Raw genomic sequence first — 25,404 nt, 5'->3', positions numbered from 1 at the left:
TAGTGAAGTTTTAGGGGATAAAATGTTATATGAAAACTTTTGATTGCATGGCAGAGGAGTCTGGGGCTTGGTGTCTCTGGCTTCCTATCTTAGTTACTTTTCTAATGCTGTGACAAAACACTATGTCAAGACAACTTTTAAACCAAGGCAAAACAACTTTTAATTGGGCTTACAATTTCAGCGGGTTTAGAGCCCATGATGGTAGAGCAAATGTGTGAGCAGTGGGGACAGCTGAGAGCTTATCTTGATCCAGAAACAGGAAGCAGAGAGGATACTGGGAATGGCACTGGGCCTTTGAAGTCTCATAACTGTCCCTGTGACACACCTCCATCAAGACCACACTTTCTGATCCTCCCCACCGTATTCAGACTTAGGAGCCCATGGCCATTCTCTTCCCTCATTGTCCCAGCATGCACAGGTCTTCATTGGCAGTGACACTTGCATGAAGAGGCCTTGCTATGTGGCCTCTTGGGTTTTGTTTAGTTTGGTTTTGATTTTTCAAGACAGGGTTTCTCTGTGTAACCCTGGCTGTCCTGGAACTCGCTCTGTAGACCAGGCTGGCCTCAAACTCACAAGAGATCTGCCTGCTTCTGCCTCCCAAGTGCTGGAATTAAAGGTGTGCACCACTACCACCACCTGGCATGGTCTCTGTTTTATCCACATAATTTCCTTAGGGAAACAATAGATGGGAAACCGAGGATCAGAAAGATGCCAGTTGCCTAGTGGGTCGTGTGTAGAAGCTGATACAGGGCTTGGAAGTAACTCCCTGATCTGGCTCTGCCCTGAGTGAACTGTTCCTGGTTAACATTCCCAAGCAACCAGGCAAAAAGCCCTTTAGTAGCCTAATGAGTGTTGGGGATGTTCTCTTTAGTTGCTGTGGGTGCTTCTGCTGGCTACCATCGTTGGGCTGCTGCTCCAGCGCCTTGCAGCTAGACTTGGAGTAGTCACCGGTTTGCATCTCGCTGAAGTGTGTCACCGTCAGTATCCCAAGGTGAGTGGCGTGCTGTCATGCTTGTCTGCTACCATGCTGCAATCTGTGTGTCTGGCATTATGTGCCAGACCGGATTGGGCCAGTGTCCCTGAACATAGGAGTACCAAGGGGATCCTAATGCTTCTGCTGTCAGCCCGTGTCTTCCTTCAGAATCTAACATGGGACTCACTTTTTTGTTGTTGTTTTGAGACAGGCTCATGCAGCCCAGGCTCACATTGAACTGAATGCCTAACAGTTCTTTCAACCCTTAATTCCTAGAATTACAGGCACACACACATTTCCTTAAGGGAATTCAGCAGGAGTAAGCATTTACTAGTAACTCCTTATTTTGTTTGATGTTATAATCACTTTTAAAAGATGTTTTTTTGTTTTTGTTTTTGCAAAGTATATGTGGTAGGACCTTTGGATATGCTGGTTATTTTCAATTTACTCTGAACCTATAGTATTCTTTTAAGTATCTTAGCTTTCTTACTTGCCACCTAAAGTGGGAATGACCTCTGTTTTTGCAGGGGGTGCTGAGGATAAAACTCAGACCTTCACATGTACTTGACCAGTACCCTAGAGATTGAATCATTTCTGTCATGGCTAAAAAGCATTTTTAAGTTAGTTCACTTGTAGATATGAAACAGGCCTCCCTTGGATGTGCCCTAAATGTTTAGTCTCATTTCTGACTGTGAACATAGAGGTATTGTCTTATTTTTCTTTTCTATTCTCTTAGGCTGGTGGGTCAGTGGTCTCCCTCCCTCTCATCCTTCCTCCATCCCTCCCTCCCTCTCCCCTAGGATGTTCTTGAACTCTTGAATATCCTGTTAGGATTCCTGAGTATAGGTGTTATAGGCATGTGCCACCATGTGTGGTAAATATAAATTTTTTTTTTACCAACTGTTTAGAAAATGTTGCTGTTTATAATTCCCTTTGATGTCCTTTCTTTGTGCATATTAATAGCTATTTGTGACAGGAAACTTTTTGGATAGTATCTGGAGGCTTTCTTTTTGGTGTCAGTAAGCCAACAATAACTAAATTTGTTTTTCCATTCATTTGTTGGTCTAGATTTACTTTCTTAGTTGGCTAATTTCCATCTATTCTCAACTGCTTTACCATGAACACTTTAAGCAGGATTTTTATTTTTTAAAATTGTGTGTATGTATTTGGATATATACATGTGACTATGAGCATTTGTAGAGGCCAGAGGCTCCGGGTTCCCCTGTGGCTGAAGGCGTTGTCAGTCGCCTGAGATCTGGTCTTGTGCTTTTAGTCCTGAGCCATTTTTCTAACGCCTTACCCAGATAATTGTGTGTATATATATATTTGTTTCTTGCTTGCTTATGGCTGTCATGGAACACACTCTGTAGATCAGGCTGGCCTCAAACTCACGGAGATCCACCTTCCTCTGCCTCCCGAGTGCTGGAATTAAAGGCATGAACCGCCACTGCCTGGCTTGATAGAGGTTTTCTTCATTGCTTATTTCCTGTTCTCTCTTGACTTCCATGTTGACCATATTTGTATATTTATTTTCCCCTGAAACTTTTTAGATTATTTTTAGGCAAGAGAAAAAGTAGAAAGTAAATAGAGATTGCACCTCCTGAGAAGGATTAAGGAGAGCAAAGAGCTGGGTTGCCACCCTTCCCTGGGTTTACAGTTTGCCACAGGAAGCACACTTTCCTACTCTGTAGGGCTGAGTTCTGGTATTTCTCTCGAGTCTGGGGGCTTATGGAAGGCTGTCTGTGCCAAATTCTGAATTCCAGATGCAGGAGGAAGTTCTGGAAATGAATGATCAGAATCATCTTTTGCTTTGTAGGTCCCACGGATTATCCTGTGGCTGATGGTGGAGCTGGCCATCATTGGTTCTGATATGCAGGAAGTCATTGGCTCAGCCATCGCCATCAATCTCCTGTCTGCAGGAAGGTGGGGGCTTCCCTCTTGAACACTGTCAGTATTGAGCTGGATCCCAAAGATGGGGTGAAATGGAGAGCCAGCTCATTTTCAAAATTCAGTATTCAGCTTGTCCAGAGCCACCCTCACCTTCCCCAGCAGACATGGTCTCTGCAGCTCTCACTCCCATGATGTGCACTTATTTAAATGGGCTGTGTGGCACTTTGTACAGTTACTCATTTGTAAGGAAGGGCTGCTTTTGTCACTGCATAGTGGGGTCCTTTTGTGTCTGACCCATGTTTTTTGGCTGTCTGTTCTACACATCAGACACAGTAAGCTCTCAGGGGTGAGTGCCAGTGGGTGTCCTTTAGTGGATGCTGCTTCTCAACCACCATGGCTTCCTGCCACGGTTGCTCCCCAGGCCCACCTGGGGACCCTGGTGTTCTTTCTGTGTGGGACTAGATGTGAAGAAAGCCTCTTCGCTGGGCCTTTAATCTCTCTGTCTCTAACCTAGGGTTCCCCTGTGGGGTGGAGTTCTCATCACCATTGCGGATACTTTTGTATTTCTCTTTTTGGACAAATATGGTAAGGACAGTAGAACTGGTGGGTGCATCAAAGCCTCTGGCTTCAGGCACATGGCTGTGGGGAAGTTTGTCTTCTGTGTGTTCACTGCTGCATTTCCCCTTTAGGCTTGCGGAAGCTGGAAGCATTTTTTGGCTTTCTCATCACTATTATGGCCCTCACATTTGGATATGAGGCAAGTGTTCCAGGCTGTTGGTTAACTATTTTAAACAAAGTTTCATTTTGTTTTGTTTGTAATCTTTTATTATAAAAAGCAATAATAAGGCCAGAATAGTTTGATTGTATTAAATCAACAAAAAGCCAGTGTACTTCTGGGCTGCTTTTGAAGGATGTAGTCTGTGACAAGTATTCATATGCAGGAAGGCCTGTAGAGATTTTGGGGTCAAAAGTGACTAGGCCTTTCAAGACCAGCATTTTCAGTACCAAATCAGCTGGCTACCCAGACAGCAGACCAGCTTTGGGGTGGGACAGACAGAAGGTTACTCTCAATTGCTAACTCAAAGCAGTTCTCTTTATGCTCATCATGGCCGAAATTAATTCATTACAGCTTGACTGGTTCCTGTATTAAACCAGCTGATGGTGGTTTTAAATATGTGTGGTGGTTCATACTTTCAATACTAGCTACTAAATAGAGACAGCCTTGTCTCTGTGAGTTTGAGGCCAGCTTGATTTACCTAGAGAGTTCCAGGTCAGGGCTATAGAGTGAGACAAAAAACAAACAAACAAACAAAAAAAACAACCGAAAACCTGTTGATGAGTAATAAGTGATTGATTATTTTTCTGGCTTGTGTCTTGCCTATCATACCTTTTTAATGTCCAGTTGTTGTAAACCAGTTTCTACTTATCTAGTCTATAAGTAGATTTTTTTCAGGTTGTCCCAATGCTTGTAAAAGAAATCCTGAGCCAGGAGCAAGTTTGGGTGAGCAGTGCTAAGGAATGGCCCACTCCCTACACACGGGTGGCAAACAGAGGTAGTTCCTAGACAAGCAAGGGTGGACAGTGTGAGGGGGGTGGGTTCAAGAACTGGACTATTCTTGGATCTGTATCAGCAGTTACAGTGACGTAAATAATAAGACCTTTAGCCCGTTTGTTTCCTCAGAACACTGTGTTCTCTGTATATCTGCATTGTACATTTTAAGTGTCATGTAAGATATTCAGAATATATAGTCCTGAATCCTCTGACCTCTGGAAACAAGCCCTGGTATTAGTTATCATTGATTATTGTAACCAGAATACTTGAGGAAAGTAACAGGAGGGTAAAGGGTATAGGTAGCTAGGGCTTTGGAGGGCTCGCTCTGGCCTGCAGTTCCTTGGGCAGAATACCCTGGCTGCTGGAGACATGGTGTAGGAGACTACCTCAGTGCCAACAGAAGCACAGAGATGCAGGACACAGCTAGGGCCAGGGATGCCCCCACTGACCTACTTCTTCCAGGGGGCCTCCACCTGCCAGAGTTTCCATCACATCCCCAAAGAGTACAAGTGTAATGGGGCTTGAGTCCAGTTGTGAGCCTGTGACAGTTTACATTCAGACCACAGCGGCCCTTTGTTCCCATTCATTGATGATGCTGCAGTTAAACCCAGGGCCTTGTGCACAATAGGCAAGTACTTGTTGATGACTCCATATCCCTAGTCCAGGTAGTTGAGAGGGTAAAGGAGTGAAGGATGCCAGTGCCTGGTGCTATGTTCCCCAATCCATGTTCCAGTAAAGCCTAATAGGTGTTATGTTGCTGTGTAGTATGTTACAGTGAAGCCCAACCAGAGCCAAGTACTCAGGGGCATGTTCGTGCCATCCTGTTCAGGCTGTAGCACCCCACAGGTTGAGCAGGCTGTGGGCATCGTGGGAGCTGTCATCATGCCACACAACATGTACCTGCATTCTGCCTTAGTCAAGGTGAGCAGTGCCCTTTTGTATTGTTTGTGGGAGATTTCCCTTTAAGTATAAGGGATGCAAACTTAGTTTATAACTGCTGGAGCATGGTATTTCTTATACTGGCTAGTCCGTGTTTAGCACAAAATTGACCAGGAAAAGTGACCCTCAATTCCAGGCTAGTGTTCTTCAAGAAAGATCTGGGAGTCTAGAGGTCTGGAGGGAAGGAGGGCTTTCACAGTCAGACCTTCCTTTGCTGAGATTGTGGATAATTAGTCCAGTAGCCTCAGCACTGAGATTAGTCTCTGGGAACTCAGTAAGTCACCTGGTTGCTGGCTCTACCATTTGGGGGTTGTACAATGTTGTCAAAGGTTGTGGAGTTCTTCGTAGCTTAGTGAGCAAAGATCTCCTATTTTTCTAGTCAGTTGTTTACCCTCTTAATCTTTCAGCTGACTCCAAAGTTCTGAGTTGTTAAAGGAGCTTTCTGCGTCTGGTGGAAAGATGACTGCTGCTGTTGTCTCTCCAGTCTAGGCAGGTAAACCGGGCCAATAAGCAGGAAGTCCGAGAAGCCAACAAGTACTTTTTCATTGAGTCCTGCATTGCGCTCTTTGTTTCCTTCATCATCAATGTCTTCGTTGTCTCCGTCTTTGCCGAAGCATTTTTTGGGAAAACCAATGAGCAGGTGGTAAGTAAGCCAGGGTCATGGGTGGTGAATACTAGAGTGAACTGCATGCTGGACCGGGGCAGAAAAAAGCATTGACTTGGAACCCAAGGAAATGCATTTGAGGCCTAGGTGTCCCCTATTCCTCCATCTCTACACACCAAGCAGTCTGTGGTGTGGGTTGATGTGGTGTGGGTTGAGGAAGCCTGCTCCACCCATTCCAGGAGTGAGCTGGAGAGAGCCGCCTTTGACTCACATGGCCTCATGCTATCTGTCATAGAGGTAGCATCTTGGCTGTTTGGTTATCATTATTTCTGTTTCCTTTTTATTAGCTTATGTCTGCTATCTGCTAGTCTTGATAGTTGTGCCAAGGACAGGTTTGGAGGCGGAGTCAGCAAGAAGGAAGCTTGCTCTGAAAGGGCAAGACTTGGCTCATTTTGAATTATCTCTCCTTTTGTTTGGATTGGGGGGGGTTGTTTGTTTGGTTGGGTTTTTTTTGTTTGGGTGTTGTTGTTGTTGTTGAGGTTTTTTGTTTATTTTGGAGTGTTTTAAGACTCCATGGTTGAACCCAGGACCTTGTGATGCTAAGCATGGGTTCCACCATGGAGCTGCTCACCTGCATTCCTATCTAGTTTTGGTCATCATTTATGTCTACCTTTTGGCCCCTGGTTCTGCTTTGCCAAGGTCTTCTGATTGCTAATGCCCTCTCACATTTGAAGCTTTCTGTTTTGCTTTCCCTTTTTTGTTTTGTTTGGGTTTTGGTTTTTGAAAAAGGGTCTCATTGTGTAGTCCTGGGGGCTGGAGGTTTGAAACTCAACTATGTAGATTAGGCTAGTCTGGAGTCCACAGAAATTCACCTGCCTCTGCCTCCCAACTACTGGGATTAAAGACATGTGTCACCATACCCAGCAATTCTTTTTAGGGTTTTTTTTTTGGGGGGGGGGGGGATAGGTTCTACCTGTGTAGCCCAGGCAGGCCTGGCCCTAAAGCCTTTTAGTTCTTCTCTCCTTATTTGCATTTAAAATGCTTCATCATTAGCATATTGCCATGCAAACTCTGTCTCAGTAAACATCTTGATGCTGCAGAGGATAAAAAGGCCTGGGGAGGGTTACAGGTGGAGATGCACCAGGTGCTGCCCACACTGCTGCCCTGTAGTGCTTCTTCCTCTGCTTATCTCATGCAGAGGAATTTCGTGAGACAAATACAGGGCTCTTATCTGCTTCTCATTTCTAAGACAAAAATTGTTCTTAAACTGCTTTGGGCTTTAGGTTAATGTCTGTAGAAATAGCAGCAGCCCGCATACCGACCTCTTTCCTAATGACAACTCAACTTTGGCTGTGGACATCTACAAAGGGGTAAGTGAGAGCACTGGTTTGCAGTCTCTGTTCTGGGGTGTTTGCATATCCTCTGGCCTTTTCGTGAGTTCATTTCAGATCTACGCATAACTCCTCTTGAGTGTTTTATTTCTGAGGCCCATATGCCAGCTACACCTTTTGGGTTCTGATGGGGTAGGGTAGAGGATGGGCTGATGAGTTGCACAGAACTGTAAAGTTCTGCAGGCATTGACTGCAGGTAAATTACTAAAACAGGCAAATTACTAAGGTGTCTTTCCTAGACCCTCTTGGGTCCTTCATGCTGCTTCCCTTGTGACTCCCAAGAACAGAATATGTCTACACTGCAGCCCCCACACGGTTCACTGTCTGTACTCCTCCCTCCATTTTTCAGAACTGGGTATTAAGGAACACGCTTTGGGAAGTGTGGGTTCTGCTTCTTTAGTTTGAAGTGGAGGTTAGAGATGAAGGAGGGATGGAGGGACACCCAGCAGATCGAGACTGGAAGCTTCCAAGTCAGACCCAGCACTGAGTCTCACTCCTGTGCAGTGTCCAGCACAGTACTTGGTGTGTTGGTGGTTCGCGAGGAGAGGGGGGAGCTGCAGAGGGCTGCTGTTCTGGGTATTATCTAAGCACTGACAATCCCCTCCTCCCATCTCCTCCCAGGGTGTCGTGCTTGGATGTTACTTTGGGCCAGCGACACTCTACATCTGGGCAGTGGGGATCCTCGCTGCAGGACAGAGCTCCACCATGACAGGAACCTATTCTGGCCAGTTTGTTATGGAGGTGTGTGCTGGGGTTGAATACAGGGGGATGGCACAGCTCTTAAATGTCTAACTCCATGCTTCTATGAGCTTTCCTAACTTCCCCAACCATTTCTATTTCTCCTGTCACATGCAGTCACCAGCCCCGTGCTTTCTTCCAGGGATTCCTGAACCTAAAATGGTCACGTTTTGCCCGAGTGATCCTGACACGCTCCATTGCCATCATCCCCACTCTGCTTGTTGCTGTCTTCCAAGATGTAGAGCATCTAACAGGGATGAATGACTTTCTGAATGTTCTGCAGAGTTTACAGGTGAGCAGGGAGATGGGGAAGCCCACGTTGCACTTAGTTGGCAGTAAATCTTGCCTTGGGTGCCAAGCCTCATGCTGGAGGCTGGGTACTAGGGGTAAGTGAGAGGAAGGAAAAGGCATGGAAGTTCACTGGATGGAGATTATGTTAAGCTCTGCTTAACATAGAAAACACAAATTTGAGACCACCAAGATGGCTCAGTGGCAAAGTGTTGGCTGTGCAATTGTACAAGTGGAAAGACCTAAATTAGATCCCCTGAAGACAGTAAAAGGAAAGAACTGTCTGCAGAAGTTGTTTTCTGATCTCCATACTCAGCCATAGCATGGGCATGTCTGTCTGTTTCTCCCTCTCACACACAGATAAATAAGTAACTTAGTGATACATAAAACCCCACAACATTATACCTCATTAACGCAGCAAGGGTAAATCATTAAATGAATTCTGATAACACCACTAACTCCTATGGAGGTTATGAGACAAGTATACCCAATATGTTATTTATTTATTAATATTATTTATTTTTATTTATGTGTATCAGTGTTTTACCTTTGTGTGTATATATGAGAACTGTGTGTGTGCCTGGAACCTGAAGTGTTCAGAAGAGGGCATCCGATTCCCCTAATACTGGAGTTACAGATAGCTGTGAGCTATCGTGTGGGTGCTGGGAATTGAACCCAGGGCCTGTGGAAGAGCAGCAAACCAAGTGTTCTTAACCACTGAGCCATCTCTCCAGCCCCCAATTTTTTGTCTTTTTGTGTTTAAACAAAGGCACTCAGGATCATGATTAGTTCTTGGTTAAAAATAATGTTTGGCAAAGGCAAGGTGATAGGAGTGACTATTACCCATGGCATAGGTGAGGTAGGGTTTCTGATTCCTTTTTGTGAACTGTGCTGGTGTCTGTGGTGGTGCAGTAACCTCATGTACTCTGGGAATCGGGACCCTCAACTGAAGAATAGCAGCTTCCGCACTTGATGTGGAGGGAGAGGGTGCCAGAGCCAGGCAGCGTCCCTCCAAAGTGTTCCCCAGGTCCTCCTCTGACTTCTCTTTGTGAGAGACTGTGCCCTGGAAGTGTAAGCCAGATGATCCCCAGCACCCTCACCAAGTTGCTTTTCCGAATAGTGTTTGATGGCACTTGAGAGATGGAACTAACACCCACATAATTCCATCTCCTTTTTTCCAGCTTCCCTTTGCTCTCATACCCATCCTCACGTTCACAAGCCTGCGGCCAGTGATGAGTGAGTTTTCCAATGGAATGTGAGTACACTTGTCATCATTCTCCAGAAGTACACGGAAGGGGGATTTTTACTTAGTAGGCCAGTCAGAAATGTCTTCTCTAGGAGAACTATATGTTTCCAGAACAACTTCTAGCTGCTTCCTCTTTGGCTTAGAAAGAAACTGGTGAGCATGAGTTACAGGAAAGGAGGAGGAGCACTGAGTTACAGGAAAGGAGGAGGAGCACTTCCGACCTTCGCGCTCTAGCTCTACCCCCTCAGCCACTGAGGTTTGAACTCTGTGTTATATTATACAAGATAGGCATACACTAATAATACCTTCTGTGCACACCTTGAAGGGATATGTGTTCTCACGCCATTTCTGCTGCTATGACAGATTCCGTGCCAACAAGCAGCATCAGGTGGAAAAGTTTATTTAAAGTCTTAAAATTCCAAATTACTGCCCATCATTCTGGGAGAAGTCGAGGCAGAACTCAAACAGCTAGTCATGTCATATCCACTCTTAGAATGAAGGGAATAAGCACATCCTTGCTTGCATGTTTGCCCTAAGCTAACTTACTTCTTTCTTGTACTGTTCAGGACATGCTGGCTGGTTAATAGGGCTGCCCTGAGTGGGCTGGCTTAGGTTTCCACACCCTCTAGTTGTCACCACTCTAGACTAGAGGCAGTGGGGCCTGGGAGAGTGGAGCTGACAAATGGGTGGACTAAAGAAGACTATGCAATGGCCACCTTTATTCAGAGCCTCAGACAGTTTATACTCTGAGGGTTAAGATGGTCACACATGTGCCATTGTCATGAGTTGAAGATGTATACACAAGGACTAGCAGCATGTGGCAAAAACGTGTTTGTCATAGAGGCACACAAAGGATAGTTTAAACATTTAATTGAATAACAGCAACAAGCAATAATGAGTGACCTGAAATAGACTCACTCCTACCCCCCGCACCTCGGAGGGACACAAAACACATCCCAAGGACAGTTCCATGATTTGGAGAAACTGAGCTCACAAATCTCTTGTCTTGTTTGCTTGAATTTTTCTCACCGAGCTCAGGATTGTCCTCACACGACTCCATTCCTGGCTGTGTTCCAATGTCTAATGACCTGGCTGCATTTCTAGAACCTCCTGGTTCCTAGGGTTAGATATGCTTGACACGTAAGCCTGATGATCTAGTTCCATCCCTGGAAGTCAAATAGAGGATGAAGGAGAAAAGTGGCCTCTGACCTTCACATGCATGCTGTAGCATGTGTACATGTCATATGCACACATTAATAATAGATAAATGCTAGTCTCTATTGCCTCCAGCCCCTTCCCCTTCTGCTTTATCACTAACTTTGACCCTCTTTTTGTATTTCCCTCAGCCCATGCCCCACATGAGACATGGCTTTGTTTTCTGTCTGTGGCCCAGTTGAGCTATTGCACATTTATGCACTCCTTTCCTTGCAGAGGCTGGAGGATTGCCGGTGGAATCTTGGTCCTCATTGTCTGCTCCATCAACATGTACTTTGTAGTGGTGTACGTCCAGGAACTAGGGCATGTGGCACTGTATGTAGTGGCTGCAGTGGTTAGCGTGGCCTACCTGGGCTTTGTGTTTTACTTGGTGAGTCCAGTGTGAGGGGAGCAGGGGCACTGGGTATCTGGGATGGTATAGGAGGGGCTGACTGTCCTTTGGAAATGAATGGTCCCCAAAGCAGTTCACTGAGGCAGTTCATATGGCATTGTCAAATCAGCTGTTTCTGAAGTTCTGTTTTTTAGTATTGGAGATGAAACAGGCTTATGTAATACCAAGCATACATTCTAATGTTGCACTCTATTCTCAGCCTGGTGTTTGTATTTTGAATCATCAAATTTATTTTAGTTTTTTGGGGGGCAAGGGGTAGTTGTTTCTAGAGACAGGGTTTCTCAGTATAACTGTCCTGGCTATCCTAAACCTCACTTTGTAGATCAGGCGGCCTCAAACTCCCAGAGATCCGCCTGCCTCTGCCTCCTGAGTACTGGCATTAAAGGCGTGCGCCACTATGCCTGTCTTATTTTAGTTTTTAATACCTAGTATTTTTCTATTTTTGTTGATTTTATAAGGAAGGACCCAATATTTAATTCCTAAAGAGAATGTTAATGATTTGTTTGAGAAACAAGATGGCTCAGTGGTTGCACAGCAAGCATAAGGACCTGAGTTCAAATCCCCAAGACCCATGTTAATAGATGGGTGTGGTTGTGTGTATCTGTAACCCCAACACCGGAGGAAGGGAGGCAGTAGTGGAATTGCTGAGGCCTGCCAGCCTAGCTACATATTCTGCAGAAGACCCTGTCTCACAGGAATAAGTGACAGAACAGGAAACATGGTGATCTCCAATGGCCTCTGCAAGTCATAAGCCACACACACATACAGAGGGCAAATATAGGTGTACTCTCTATTTCCCATCTTTCTCACTACTTTTACTAGTGAAAAATATATAGTAATAAGAACAGACTCAATTATTATGTGTTTAATACAGAGCTCATACTAAGGTTGGGGTTAAGAAACAGCAAAACTTAGCTCATGTCTGCTGTGGAGAATGTTGAAGGCTAAAGCCCTTCTGCTCTCTCTAGAGCATTTCAGTCCACACATCCTGTGTCTACCACACACTAGGATCATTGGAGAAAAATGTCAATGCATATTTTAATATGTGCCTTGGGTCGGTGAATTTTTTCCCTTTCCAATAAACCTTGGGCATACAAGGTTATATTCACCATAGGACTTTGGAAACCAGATAACTGTATGTATCCTTGGCAGGAGTTGTTTTAAAATTCTCTTAGAAGTTCAGCCAGCTGTTCCTTCATGCAAATTGGGTGTGAGTTGAATGAAAATCCTCAGACTAGTGAGATTTTCCAAGCCCCAAATATGGAGGTCGGGTGGATTCTACATCTTGGTTACTGCTGCTTAGCTCTGTATCAGGAGCTTCGCAGAGTAGCTTGTTTTACTGCTAATGTAGCCGTTCTCCGTATCCTTGAGAAACTAATGAGAAATGGCCACCAGAGAGTTCCCATTGAGTGAAACAAGTCATAAACACAGAGCCCTAGGAACAAGGGGAACCCAGTTTTGAAAATCCTTGGAAGGAAATTCTGGGGTGTTTTGAAGCAGGAGAGAAGCTGAGAGCCTGACTTGGGCAACCCTTGGTGGAAAGAAATGGACAGAGCTTGATGTTTGGGGCAGATAATAGGTGTGTCCCTGCATATCGAGGATGTGCCATCTTAGTGGGTGAGTAACAGTTTTGCTTTCTCTTCCAGGGTTGGCAATGTTTGATTGCATTGGGCTTGTCTTTCCTGGACTGTGGGCACACGGTAAGCATCTCTAAGGTCCTGCTGAGCGAAGACACCAACGGCAGCAATACTAAGTAAACACTGGGTCAGTCTGTCTGTCTTTACAGGGAGCCATCAGAGCCAGTGTGTTTCTATGGTTTACTGTGTGAACATAGCCACAAGTATGTGCTGTTGCACAGACTGCATTTAGGACTCAACTGTTAGTTGGGAAACACTTCTTTTTGTTTTTGTGAAATAGGATCTTGCTGTAAAACACTAGGTAGCCTCAAACTCACCATGTAGCCCAGGGTGCCCTGAAACTTAATGGCAATCCTGTCTCAGCCTCCCCTGTGCTAGGATTATAGGCATGCACAGCCATGCCTTGCTTTCTTTCCCATTGTGTGCTTATAAGATGGTTAGTTTTGGCAGGGGGTGGGTCTCACCCTGTAGCATTAGGAAGCCCCTGGAAAAAGTTACTTAAGCAGTTTTAAACACTAAGTTCTTAAGTCCAAGGGCAAATAGCTTTTTATCATTTTGAGAGCAACTTCTCTACATAAATATTAATCAGACTCTGTTCTTAAAACTATATGAATTAGGGATATAGTAAACTACAATTATGTTTTTCATTAGGTGAATTAAGATTATAGTAGCATATAAATTTTATCAAAAGATAATGGATGTTGAAAGCTGAAAAATGCTTTTATGCTCCTTTCAAATTATTTTAGTTATGAAAAACCCAACTAGAGTGATGCCATCCATTTGAATTACAAAATTAGAGACAGCTATTTTCTTTGAGTTCAGGATTTGTTTGTTTGCTTCTGAAGACAGGGTTTCTCTGTAGCCCTGGCTGTGCTGGAAATCACTCTGTAGTCCATGCTGGCCTTGAACTCAGAGATCCCCCAGTTTCTGCCTCCCAAGTACTGGGACTAAAAGTGTGTGCCATCACTGCCCCTCTAAGTTTATGATTTTGTATTTCTACTTTTAATTTCTCAGTGGAAACTAAGAAGGGTAGGAATCATAAAAGGTGGACGTGAACAGATGTCCACCTGCAGGGAGTTGTTCATTACCTGCAGGTTTTCCTTACAAAGCAAGCTTAGCGGGGCTTCCTCTTTAGCCTCAAGGTTAGTAGCTTTCATGTTACTACCAAGGAGTCCTGATAGTGTTTAATCTTGAATATGCGCAGTCACAAAATCTTTGCCTTCCTCTTCTAAGAGAGTGGTGATAGCAGAAGAGCATAGCATTCATGAATTGATACTCTCATGAGAGTATCTCTGGACTCAGCGTGGGCCAGAGAACTTACTAATCCTGAAAGTCACCCTTCACCACATCCTGTCTCTGACACACCACTGCTTCATATCCAAAGATGACTCAAAGCATTAGGATCTCTGGACCTAACCTTTGCAAAGTCAGTAGGTGTCACTGTGGTTGTGAAGTTCCCTCCCTGCAAGATGACACTAGTTCCCTCAGAGAACGCCTGTTGAGACCAGACGGCGAAGCTCTGGAGTCTTCATCATGGGACCGCTGCTCTCACTTCAGCCAGCTGACACTTTTACACGGGAGCCCGAGACATGATTCCATCTTTGGTGGCACTGAATAAGCAAGTTGTGTGTAGTCATTGTCTTGGTGTCAGCCCGTGAATGAGAGTGGCCTTGGAGGACATCCTCTTCTTCGAAGCAAGCTGGCGGACATGATCTTGCCTCATCTGTACATTTTACACACAGTCTGAAGCTCAACCTGGATAGATTCTTTATGAGGCATAAACATTTGGCAAATTGCTGTTTCACTCACCCTACATCAGCCTTAGCCCTTCAGCCAATATAACACAAAATTACAGGTGACAGGTCCCTACAGCAGTGGTCCTCAACCTGTGGGTGGAGACCTCTTTGGCAAACCTCTATCTCCAAAAAATATTTAATTATGATGCATAACAATAGTAAAATTGCAGTTGTGAAGTAGCAATGAAATAATTCTATGTTTGGGGGGCGCCACAACGTGAGGAACTGTGTTAAAGGGTCACAGCATCAGAAAGGTTGCGAACCACTGCCCTACAGGGTCAGTCCTTCTCATACCTGCCCCTTCTACCGCCATTGTTTCTGAGACTGACCTGGATGGTGCCTGAAGATGCTGGAGACAGACCTTTGAAACCTTGTCTTGCTGAAGCATGTGAAGGCCAGATCGATGGCAACAGAATTCTTACAAAGATGCTGTAGTAATACATTTGTCCCTCGGGTCAAGGTGTGTCCAGATTCACAAACATTGATAGTCCAGCCCAGAGCTGCTGGGCATGGACCTAGGGTCCTCATGTGTGGTAGGCAAGGCCTCTCTCTGCTGCAGATCTTACTTCCCTGTCCTACAATTCTTCTATGTTATGTTTGTTTACAATGATAGAAGAGTTCACCATAGATGTTCTTTTCTGATTCTCTGACTATAATATTTTACAGTGTCATTTGATTGTTACTGAGAAGGTGTACTTCCAACAGTACCCTGTACAGTAAACAATGTATAAAGATTTCTAGTCCTCCATGCCAGTGTGGTTCTGGCTGTGTATTTGTGAGCCATCTTTGCACTTTATCTAAATTGGTATTTGTTCTCATGTGACGTGAACTAATTGTACTCCTTCAGTGCACTGCAAGTTGACAGGCTGGGGTATAGCTACAGCTTGGCTTGTGAGACCCTGCCAGGCTGTAGGAAGTCGCTACAACGAGGCTTTTAGTGAACCTTTAACAGCTTGTAAACTTGATTTGTAATTAAAAAAGAAAAAGAAAAAAAAAAAAAAGAAAGAAAGAAAAACTTTCCTTTTTCCTGTTTGCTTTTCTGGCTATTTTTGAAAACACTTTGTTAATAGGGTCTCAGCAGCTTTGATACAGAAATACAGACCATTCTAATAAGCGTGACACTCTAACTGCCCAGTGTCCAGAAGGCTAGTTAGTTGTAGATACCAGGATTCTAATTTCTCTTTAGAGGCTGAAAGGAAAGATGGTCTCAGAGGTATAGATGCCACCAGGCTTCACAACCGGAATTCAGTGTCTGGGACCCACATGGTGGAAGGAGAAGCCCACTCCTGAAAGTTGTCCCTGACCCCACATGTGCTCTGTGGCACTTGCCTACTTCCTCCATATAGCTACACAACAAATAAATAACAAATTAAAATTTGTTTTCAGTAAAATGAAAATTGAGTTTACCACTCAGTTAAACACTTTTGTTTGTGGTTAAGGCCATAACTTTACCTTTTTGCAATATGAAATTTTTTCCTAACTTCCTCTACCCTGTCTATAGTCTTGCCTCAGCAAGAAGGGTTTTAGACTATGTATTCCCTGCCAAAAAATAGTAAGAATTTAAGGAGAGAAAGTAGAGTCGCTTAGCTTAAAACCAGATGCACATTTTGGCAGACCTGATGTGAATGCAGATCCTGGCCCCTGTTGCCATTTAGAGGTGGTGGTGAAACTCAGAGGTGTGATGAGCCAAGAGCTTTGTCACCAGGCACATGATGGGGAACATGTCCTTGTCTGTCCTGGGACAGGCAGGTGGACTTAAAGTTCCCTTCTTGTGGTGGCTTCTCAGCCCTTCCCTAGGAGCTGCATGTGTAAGATAACCCCAGAGGTTATCTGTGCTGACTGTATTCACCAAACTTCTCTTAATTTGGGTTTAATTTCAGAACTAATCTAGAAGGCAAAGCAATTTCCAGAACATCATGGTAGCCTCCCTGCTACCGCCTATGTGTTTATAAAAGGCCAAGTCATTGAAATTGAGTGGTAGTCCTGAAAGACCTTAACACAGTGGGAAACAATGGACTGCAGAGGTGGCCCAGTGGTTAAGAGCAGGCGCTGCTCTTCCAGAGGACCCAGGTTCAGGTGGCTCACGACCATCTGTAACTCCAGCTCCAGGGGATCCAAGGCTTCTCCCTCCCTCCCTCCCTCCCTCTCTCTCTCTCTCTCTCTCTCTCTCTCTCTCTCTCTCTCTCTCTCTCTCTCTCTCTCTCTCTCTCCCTCTGTGTGTGTGTGTGTGTGGGTGTGCTTATAACAAGATACCCAGATGTCTGTTGTTCATTCACAAACCCACACAGCACATGCTTCAGGCTGTAGTAAGACTCCCCAACATTTCTCCAGTGTCACCAGGAACACCAAGACAGGCAAACATTTCAATCGGGTGTCTTGGCATACAATTGTAATCTCAACACTTGAGAGTCACGCTGGAGGTTGGCAGACTGAAGGCCAGCCAGTTCACATAGCTAGTTCAAGGTCAGAGTGGCCTACACAAGAGAAACCTGTGTTAGCACTTATCAGTGACTTTGGATGCTTGAGTCAGACTTAGAGAACAGACAGGGTCCTGTGTGACAGAGCTAAGAACCAATAATAGATACTCTCGTGTATCTGTCTGCACCCCAGAATATTTTAACATATTGTGATACTTAGCCACATTTCTCAGTGTCTCACAACTAGATAACAAAATTCTCTAATTACGTTCCCCAAGTGATAATACTCTAATGTCATGGAGCAAGGAAGTTCACCATCTTTGCTCACTTGGGAGAGGCTTCCATGAATTATCAATGAGTCTGGCAATAGTTATTAGTCCTCAAGCCCGGATGTCAGACCTGCAAGTGAAACGTCAGTGTCTTCCTAGCACACTGGCAGGGAACGTTTATCCGGGGAACCATTCCATCTACATTGTCTTCACACAGCCACATAGCATTCCTGTGAGGTGACTTGGGACAATTTGTAATGTGCTTACAATAAACTTTCTGAAGACTTGATGAGGTATCTTATCAGCATGTTGACCTCTCCAGATAGAGCATGTTTCCTTTTTACACACACACACACACACACACACACACACACACACACGATAAGGTCCGGAAGGTACACAGAGCTTACATGGTGCTGCATGACTGTAACCCTAGCCTCATGAGGCAGGACGATCACTGCAGATTCCAGGCTAGCCAGGGCTGCAGATTGAGACCCTGCTCAGTGGTATAGCTCTTGCCTCAATTCTGAAAATAAAACCCAAAATATACACTGGAAGTGCTAAAGCTGGGCCTTGACCCTACCACCACCACTGCTCCAGTGCCTTCTCTACATTACATGGGATAGTTCATTCATACAGATTCACAGTCTGCACTCTGCATTCACACATAGGCTGCTGGTGTCAACGGCAACAGTATCACTCATACCCTAAAGACTAATATGAAAGTCAGCCATCGCCCCAAAGTGTACCACAGCACAATTTCATTGCCAGGTATGGCAGAGCACACCTTTAGTCCCAGCACTCAGGACGCAGAGGTAGGCAAATCTCTGAGCTCAAGGCTTGTATAGTAAGTTCCAGGCTAGCCAGAGTTACTTTAAGTGTAGATCCCAGCAAACCATCTGCATTTGGTTCACAGGGATGGGGTCTGGAAATGTTTTTTTTTTTTTAACAGTTGAGGGTGGGGCATGGTTATAAGCCCCCGTAATCCCAGTGCCTGGGAGGTGGGGGGTGGCAATCAAGTCAGCATCATCCTTAGCTTCATCGTATTTTCCCGCTTTGAAAAATGAAAAAGTACATGACATGAAGGCAGATGAGGTTCCTGATTCAGTCTGGCAAACACTGGCGGCCCTTGGGTTACCCCTTTCTCAGCACGCTCTTTTTGTTCTTTTAATGGGAGGGTTTGCTCAAGTGTCAAAGGATAACAGGACCAGGGTTACAGGGCTTAGAATTTAGATAATTTGAAATCCGATTTCCAGTACACAATGCTAAAACACAAAGGTGTTCTGTTTGGTTATACCCAGGCAGGTACACAGCACACACCCATGAAACTTGCCCCCTTTCCACGGGTTTGAGCCTGCCTTCTCTGGCACTCTGGGCTCCTCCCTTTCTCTAAAATGCCTCTCTGCCTCCTAGCTGCTTGTCTGCTGTGTGGATGACCTCCACACTGGCTTACCTCAAGCAGGGCTTTCCTCTTCTGACTCCCCATCTCTTGCTCTGGGTGTCTTGGCTGCCTTAGAGTTTTTCTCTTCTCTAATAAACTTGTTCTTGATAGGTTGGGGACATGGTTCAGCAATGAAGAACGCTGCTCACACAAAGGACCCAGGTTCAGTTCCAGGCATCCACATCGTGGCTCACAGCCACCTATAAGCTTCAGTTCCAGGGGACCCAATGCCTTCTGAACTCTGTGGACACCAGATACATGCACACTACATACATGAAGACAAAACACTGATGCACATAAAATAAAAATCTGAAATTAAAATTTTCCTTGGACTTAAATACTGATCTTGTATATACATAAAGGCATTTCTTTTTTTAATTTTACTTTATGTGCATTGGTGCTTCCCCTGCATGTCTGTGTGAGGTTGTTGGAGCCCCTGGAACTTAACAGTGAGTTGCCATGTGGATGCTGGGAATTGAACCCAGGTCCTCTGGAAGTGTTTTAACCACTGAGCCATCTCTCCAACCCCACCATTTTCTATTCTGAAATAAAATATAGGAGTCCTGAGAAAAGGGATCAAAACAATATGTGAGTTTACCGTGTGAGTCCTGACAGTCACACTAACTCTCCTGTGTTTTTGTCCTCAGTACCACCTGGGATTGACTGCTCAGCCTGAACTCTACCTTCTGAACACCGTGGATGCTGACCCATTTGTGTCTAGATGACTAACCGCCTGAGAGACTTTAAGAGCATTTTCTCTAAGCCCTTTTATGCCAAGTATCTGTTAACAAATCTCTGTTAGTTCAGAGGTGAGTTTGTTCAAATGTTTTGAACAAAGGCAAAGATTTCCTAGTGGGATCAGGGGTAAAAGCTAACAGCTGTGTACGGGTGAGAGTCCCACTCACCTGCAACAGTCATACAGTAGTGAGAGGTAAACACCAAGCCTGTGGCAGGCATGCATTCCTGCAGGCATGTGTCTGCACTTCTGGGATTTTGAGATGTATGAAAATGTATTTATGTAAGCCTAAACATGCCAGTTTGGGTAAGATTTTAAGATTATAAAAACTAATAGATTTTTTTAAAAAATGTTCAGGTAAATTAGGTATTTGTTTTTATCTGGATCATAAGTGAGAAAGGGAATGAGTCTTTTTATCGTTGAACCTTCTAAATTAACTATCTTTTAAAGTGCTATTTTACTACACTGAATGTTTCAGTTCATGGCCATCCACTAGAATATCTCTTTGGTGGCTACCAATACTCGAACATCACTTGAAGTGTGTGTGTGTGTGTGTGTGTGTGTGCCTGCGCCTGTACATGTTCATGCTTGTGCAGGCCACAGGTTGCTATCAGGTATTTCATCAGTCTCTCTCTATTTTACTTTTTGAGACAGGGTCTCTCCCTGAACATGGAGCTCACAGGTTGGCTATGCTGACTGGCCAGTGAGTTTGGGGATCCTCCTGCCCCTGTGCCCTAACACTGGGGTTGCAGATTTGCCGCTACACTTGGATTTTACACAGTGCTGGGGACCCAAACTCAGGCCTTTTGGACAGCAGGTGTTTCACCAGCTGACAAGTCTCCACAGTCCCTGGCATGTCAGCTTTAACCTTTTGTCGTTTGTTTTCATATTGTTTGTATTTCTTGTCATTGTTTTTCTAGTGTTTGTGTTAGTCCACATGTCCTTCCTTTCCACTTGAAGCTCTGACATGCCACATACCATAGCTAGAACCTAACTCTGCCTCTAAGAGCCTCTCCTATTGATGCTGTTGAGTGTCCTGGGGAATTCTAAGCATTTTAAGACGTGTAACGAGCGCTGGTGCTGGATGGGAACCCAGAAGGTCAGTCCACACAGCGCATTGCTAACCACAAATTCTTCTCCTTAAACTTTTGTAACAAAGTTCATGTTGAATAACTAAAAACTTTTACTTAGGGGAACCGTTCCCTTGTAGAGCTCTTGCCTACCCTAGGCAAGGTCTGGAGTATGATCCCCAGCAGGTCATACATATATGTGCACACAGGTATGTACATGCTCACTCTCGCATGCATGCACACACACACACACACACACAATTTATCATAAGTCTTTTAAAATAGTTTATTTATTTTTATTTCATATACATTGGTGTTTTGCCTGCATATCTGTGTGAGGGTGCTGGATCCCCTGGAACTGGAGTTACAGACGGGTGTGAGCTGCCATATAGGTCCTGGGAATTGAACTCAGAACCTCTGGAAGAGCAGCCACTGCTCTTAACTGCTGAGCCTTTTCTCCAGCCCTTGTAACTGTCTTCGTGAGGAAACAGTTATAGCACTGGGCCCGCATTCTTACACAGCAGTACAGTAGGCTGAGACAGAGTCACACCTGTCCATCATCACTGCCATATGTGCCCAATGACACTCAGCCTGTTTCATTTTGGCTCCGTAGGTGCTGAGTCTACAAACCCTGTAGACTTTGTTGACCTCAAATGTCACATTCATCTTTCAGCATCGAATGTAATTGTCTGATTGCCCTGCTTTGTCTTACAATAGTACCGTGTGTGTGTGTGTGTGTGTGTGTGTGTGTGTGTGTGTGTGTGTGTGTGTGTTTCTGTCTGTCTCCAGATATGCCTAGCTTGTTCAACATCTAAGTGCCAGGGAGTTTTCTTTTTCTTTACCTTCCTTCCTTCCTTTTTTTGAGACCGGGTTTCTCTGTGTAGTCCTGGCTGTTCAGGAACTGACTCTGTATATCAGGCTGGCCTCAAATTCAGAGATCCTCCTGATCCGCCTGCCTCTGCCTCTCTGGGTGCTGGGATTAACTGTGTGTGCCACCACCTGGCTTGCCTTGACAGGGAGTCTTCCTTTACTTCCACTTCAGGGCCTTTTTTTTTTTTTTTTTTTTTTTTTCTTGAGGGGGAGGGGCAGTCTCACTGTAACTCTGTTTGGTCTGGAACTTGCTATGTAGACCAGACTAGCCCAGAATTTAAACGGATCACTTGCCTCAGCCCCGCCAAGTGCTAGGATTAAAGGTGTGTGCCATAAGACAACAACCATACAACTGAGGTCACAGCTCTGATCTTAAAGTTGGGGCAAAATCAATACCAGTATTTTCACTTTGGTAATTAAAGTTCCTGTGTTTCGGTTTTGTGTACACAGATGGCAATCCTAGATGAACCAATTTCTTGTATACCAGCCCCTCCCCTCCAATGCTCTTTCTCAGTACTTCTTTCATGGGAGATAGCGTTGAAGAAGAAAGGTCAAAGATAGGCGTGTCCTGTTGTGCAGTTCATAAGACGGTGAGGTAGTTGAACAGAGGTCAAGAACCCTGAGGATTTCTGTCCTCTTTTCGGTGCTTTGTGCGCTAGTAGGGGCAGAGTTGAGTTGGCACAAGTTCACAAGAGTCACTCCTGTCAGCAGGAAACATAATGCAGGTGAAGCCCATTAGCAGACTGACGTTAGGGAGGGGCCTCTGATAAGCACTGTGTCATTAAGAACATGTAGGAGCTAGAGATGCAGGCAGAATATCTGACTAGCATGCATGAAGCCCTGTATTCAACCCAGCATTATAAAAATAAGTAAAAACTGAGAAGAACCCAGGCCTGGTGGTGTAGACTAGCAATCCTGGAACTCTGGAACTAGAGGCAAAAGAATCAGGAGTTCAGGCTCATTCTTGGTTTTGTATCAAGCTCAGAATGCCTGGGTTTTGTTTGTTTTGTTCTTTTAAAGATGGTGGTGTGTTGCTGGAGAGATAGCTTAGTGTTAAGAGTTTTTATTTGGTTCCCAGAATCCACATGGTGGCTCACAACCATCCCTAACTCTAGTTCCAGACATGCAGGCAAAAAATACACATAATTTTTTTTTTTAATTTTAAATGAAGGTGCTAGCTCAGTAGGTAAAGACACATGCCACCATGGCTGGTGACCTGAGCTCCATCCTGGAGCCATGTTGTCCTCCGATCTCTACACTCATGCCATGGCTCCTGTATACCCACACATATACACACAAATTAAAAGTGTAACTTAAACAACAACAACACAACATAAAACATTCAGCTAGGCATGGTGATCCATGTCTGTAATCTCAGATCATAGGAGGCTGAGCCAGGAGGATCTCAAATTACACACTCAAACACACAAGGGACTAGAGAGACCACTCAGTGGCTGCTCCCAGTACCCGCATAGGCTCATAGCCTTCTGTAACTCCAGTCCCAGGGAATCCATGCCCTCTTCTAGCTTCCAAGGGCACTGCACACACATGGTACATACACATATATGTAGGCAAAATACCCTAGACACAAAATAACAAATTTAAAAAAACAAACGAATCAGTAGCATGTTACCATTTTCTACTACATGGCAACAAATCTGGATTTGTGTAGTGACATTGTGCAGTTGTACTGATCTTTCTCAGAAAAGAGATTTATTTAGCTCACAGTCTAGTTCAAGGTCATGGGGCTAGTCTTCTATCTAATGAGGGATCTTATCTGTGTCACATGGTGGATGATGCTAAGGGGGGCCCACTAGCAAAAGGAAGAGAACTCTGGGAGACCAAGAGCCAGGAAAGAATTCATTCACCATTCATTCATTCATCCATTCATATTCTCTCTTCCCTCTCCCTCAAACTCAACCTTGGCTCCCTAGAAGGATTGTTCCCTTTTTATTTTGTTTGTTTGTTTGTTTGGTTTTGGTTTTGGTTGTTTGTTTTGTTGGGGGGGGTTCAAGACAGGGTTTCTCTGTGTGGCTGTGGCTGTGGATGTCCTGGAACCTGTAGACAAGGCTGGCCTTGAATTCAGAGATCCGCCTGCGTCTGCCTCCTGGGACTGTCTCTTATAACAGCCTGCCCTCATGAAAATGGAGTTCCATGAGAACAGCCACTCCCTCCCCTGTGACTACCCATCTTTCATTAGGCCCCAGCTCTTCAGAGGCTCGTCCCATCTCAGCCATGCACACTGGGACAAGCCTTCAAAAACACAAATGTTTGGGGGACATATTCAAATTATAGCTTACAAATATTTGCAAAGTCAATCGGTAGATTAACCTACATGTGTTCACTGAGTTCCTGGGATTGAACTAGGGAGTGTGATTGTGAATGGATGCTCCAGCAGTGTGCACTAAAGTGGCAGCAACTGTACAATTAAGTGATCAGTAATGAGCTACTCCTCCTTCAGAGCTGTGTGTCCCCTTGCTATGAAGGGATGAAGAACATGCAGGCTTGTGATATAGTTTAGTTAATCAGTGGCATCAAAGATTTTAGTATCCAGTGAAGATAGCCTGTTTCAGACATTATGGCATTAGGCCACTAGAGCATTTCACTGATTCAGGTGTGTAGTATCTGTTTATAGGGCCTTCCTATAGTGAGTCTCCCAGTTTACCCAGGCTCTCCTCATACTTTATTAAATGTTACTCTACTGCTCAACATCAGCTGAATTTGTAAGTTTGCATACATTGCTGCCATTAATAAATTAAAACTTGGCATTGTCTTTTTTTTAACAATAAGTATATTCTTTTCATTCACTCAGTAACATTACAAAGTAGGCTTTGGCAGAGCAGTGGTGGCGCGCACCTCTCAGCACCTGGGAGGCAGAGGCAGGTGGATCTCTAAAAGTTTGAGACCAGCCTGGAGTGAGCTCCATTACAGCCAGGGCTACACAGAGAAAGCCTATCTTGAACATCCCCCCCCCAAAAAAAATGGCTTTGTAAGGAGGGTTGAGACAGAAAGATTGCAGTTTTGAGGATAGACACTGCTGCATAGTAAAATCCTGCCCCACCCCTAACATTGTTTATTTTTGAGAAATGGTTTCACAATAGATAACCCCAGACCAGCCTGGAATGTGTGATGTTCCTGTGAAGCCTCTGGCTATCATTATTATGTCCCAATTTTTTAAAAAAGCCATCCCCCCAACAAAAGATTTATTTTTATGTGTCTGAGCATTTGCCTGCATGCATACCTGGCAAATGTGGTTGTGAGCTGCCATGCGGGGATTCAGAATTGAACCCTGGTCTCCTGCAGGAGCACCCCATCCATTTCTGCAGTTATTCATTTGTTTGACATTTGGCTTTTTTTTTTTTTTTTTTTTTTTTTTTTTTTTTTGAGGCAGGGCTTCTCTGTAGCTTTGGAGCCTGTCCTGGAACTCACTCTGTAGATCAGGTTGGCCTCAAACTCACAGGTTTGCCTGCCTCTGTCTCCCGAGTGCTGGGATTAAAGGTGCGCACCACTGGCTGGCTCAGGTACTTGTTTGTGGCTACAAATGTGGGGAACAGAGGAGTTCATTCTCTTCTCCCACATTTGGGTTCCAGGAATCAAACTGAGGTTGTCAGGCTTGACAGCAAGCCCCTTCACTCCCTGATCCATCTTGCCTCCCCCACAACTGTTTTCTAAGAAAACATACTCTCACTGCTTGCTGAGTGTATCTTGGCTACATTTTTGTTAAGAACCTTCTTAGAAATCTGTCAGTGTGTGGTTGGTTGATTCAGGTACAGCTGCTGCCTGCAGGTCAAAGGTCCTGGGCTCACCAGCAGAGTAATTTTCAGTTCACTGCCTATGGATTTAGAAAGAACTTCTTAAAAACACAGAGACATCATCAGTACAGACTTTATGAGGGTTCTGCGAGGCACTAATGCAGGGTGATTTGAAATACAAGATGCCCT

At 44.6% G+C, this 25,404-nt stretch overlaps 1 protein-coding gene across 8 annotated transcripts in view; it reads left to right on the top strand.

Moving 5' to 3' along the window:
• Nucleotides 1–19,939, top strand: part of Slc11a2 (solute carrier family 11 member 2) — a 33,879-nt gene extending 13,940 nt beyond the window's left edge. For 3 of the 8 annotated variants that reach the window (XM_051189905.1, XM_051189909.1, XM_051189906.1), the window contains exons 5-17: nucleotides 872–991; nucleotides 2,790–2,896; nucleotides 3,378–3,448; nucleotides 3,553–3,620; nucleotides 5,181–5,336; nucleotides 5,839–5,997; nucleotides 7,242–7,328; nucleotides 7,971–8,090; nucleotides 8,230–8,379; nucleotides 9,557–9,630; nucleotides 11,053–11,206; nucleotides 12,874–12,927; nucleotides 13,879–14,388. In XM_051189905.1, coding sequence (XP_051045862.1) covers nucleotides 872–991; nucleotides 2,790–2,896; nucleotides 3,378–3,448; nucleotides 3,553–3,620; nucleotides 5,181–5,336; nucleotides 5,839–5,997; nucleotides 7,242–7,328; nucleotides 7,971–8,090; nucleotides 8,230–8,379; nucleotides 9,557–9,630; nucleotides 11,053–11,206; nucleotides 12,874–12,927; nucleotides 13,879–14,052 — 1,494 coding nt within the window. In that variant the 3' untranslated portion in view covers nucleotides 14,053–14,388. Of the gene's footprint in view, nucleotides 1–871; nucleotides 992–2,789; nucleotides 2,897–3,377; nucleotides 3,449–3,552; nucleotides 3,621–5,180; nucleotides 5,337–5,838; nucleotides 5,998–7,241; nucleotides 7,329–7,970; nucleotides 8,091–8,229; nucleotides 8,380–9,556; nucleotides 9,631–11,052; nucleotides 11,207–12,873; nucleotides 13,017–13,878; nucleotides 14,390–14,936; nucleotides 15,670–19,434 lie in introns of those variants that run through there. The other 5 variants (XM_051189908.1, XM_051189907.1, XM_051189904.1 and 2 more) reach the window with 4 other exon arrangements.
• The last annotated feature ends 5,465 nt before the right edge of the window (nucleotides 19,940–25,404 follow it).

The sequence above is a fragment of the Phodopus roborovskii genome, unplaced genomic scaffold (assembly GCF_943737965.1).
Source record: "Phodopus roborovskii unplaced genomic scaffold, PHOROB, whole genome shotgun sequence".
NCBI lineage: Eukaryota > Metazoa > Chordata > Mammalia > Rodentia > Cricetidae > Phodopus > Phodopus roborovskii.
The sequence above is the reverse complement of the archived record's forward strand: the minus strand, read 5'-3'. Positions and strand labels throughout refer to the sequence as shown.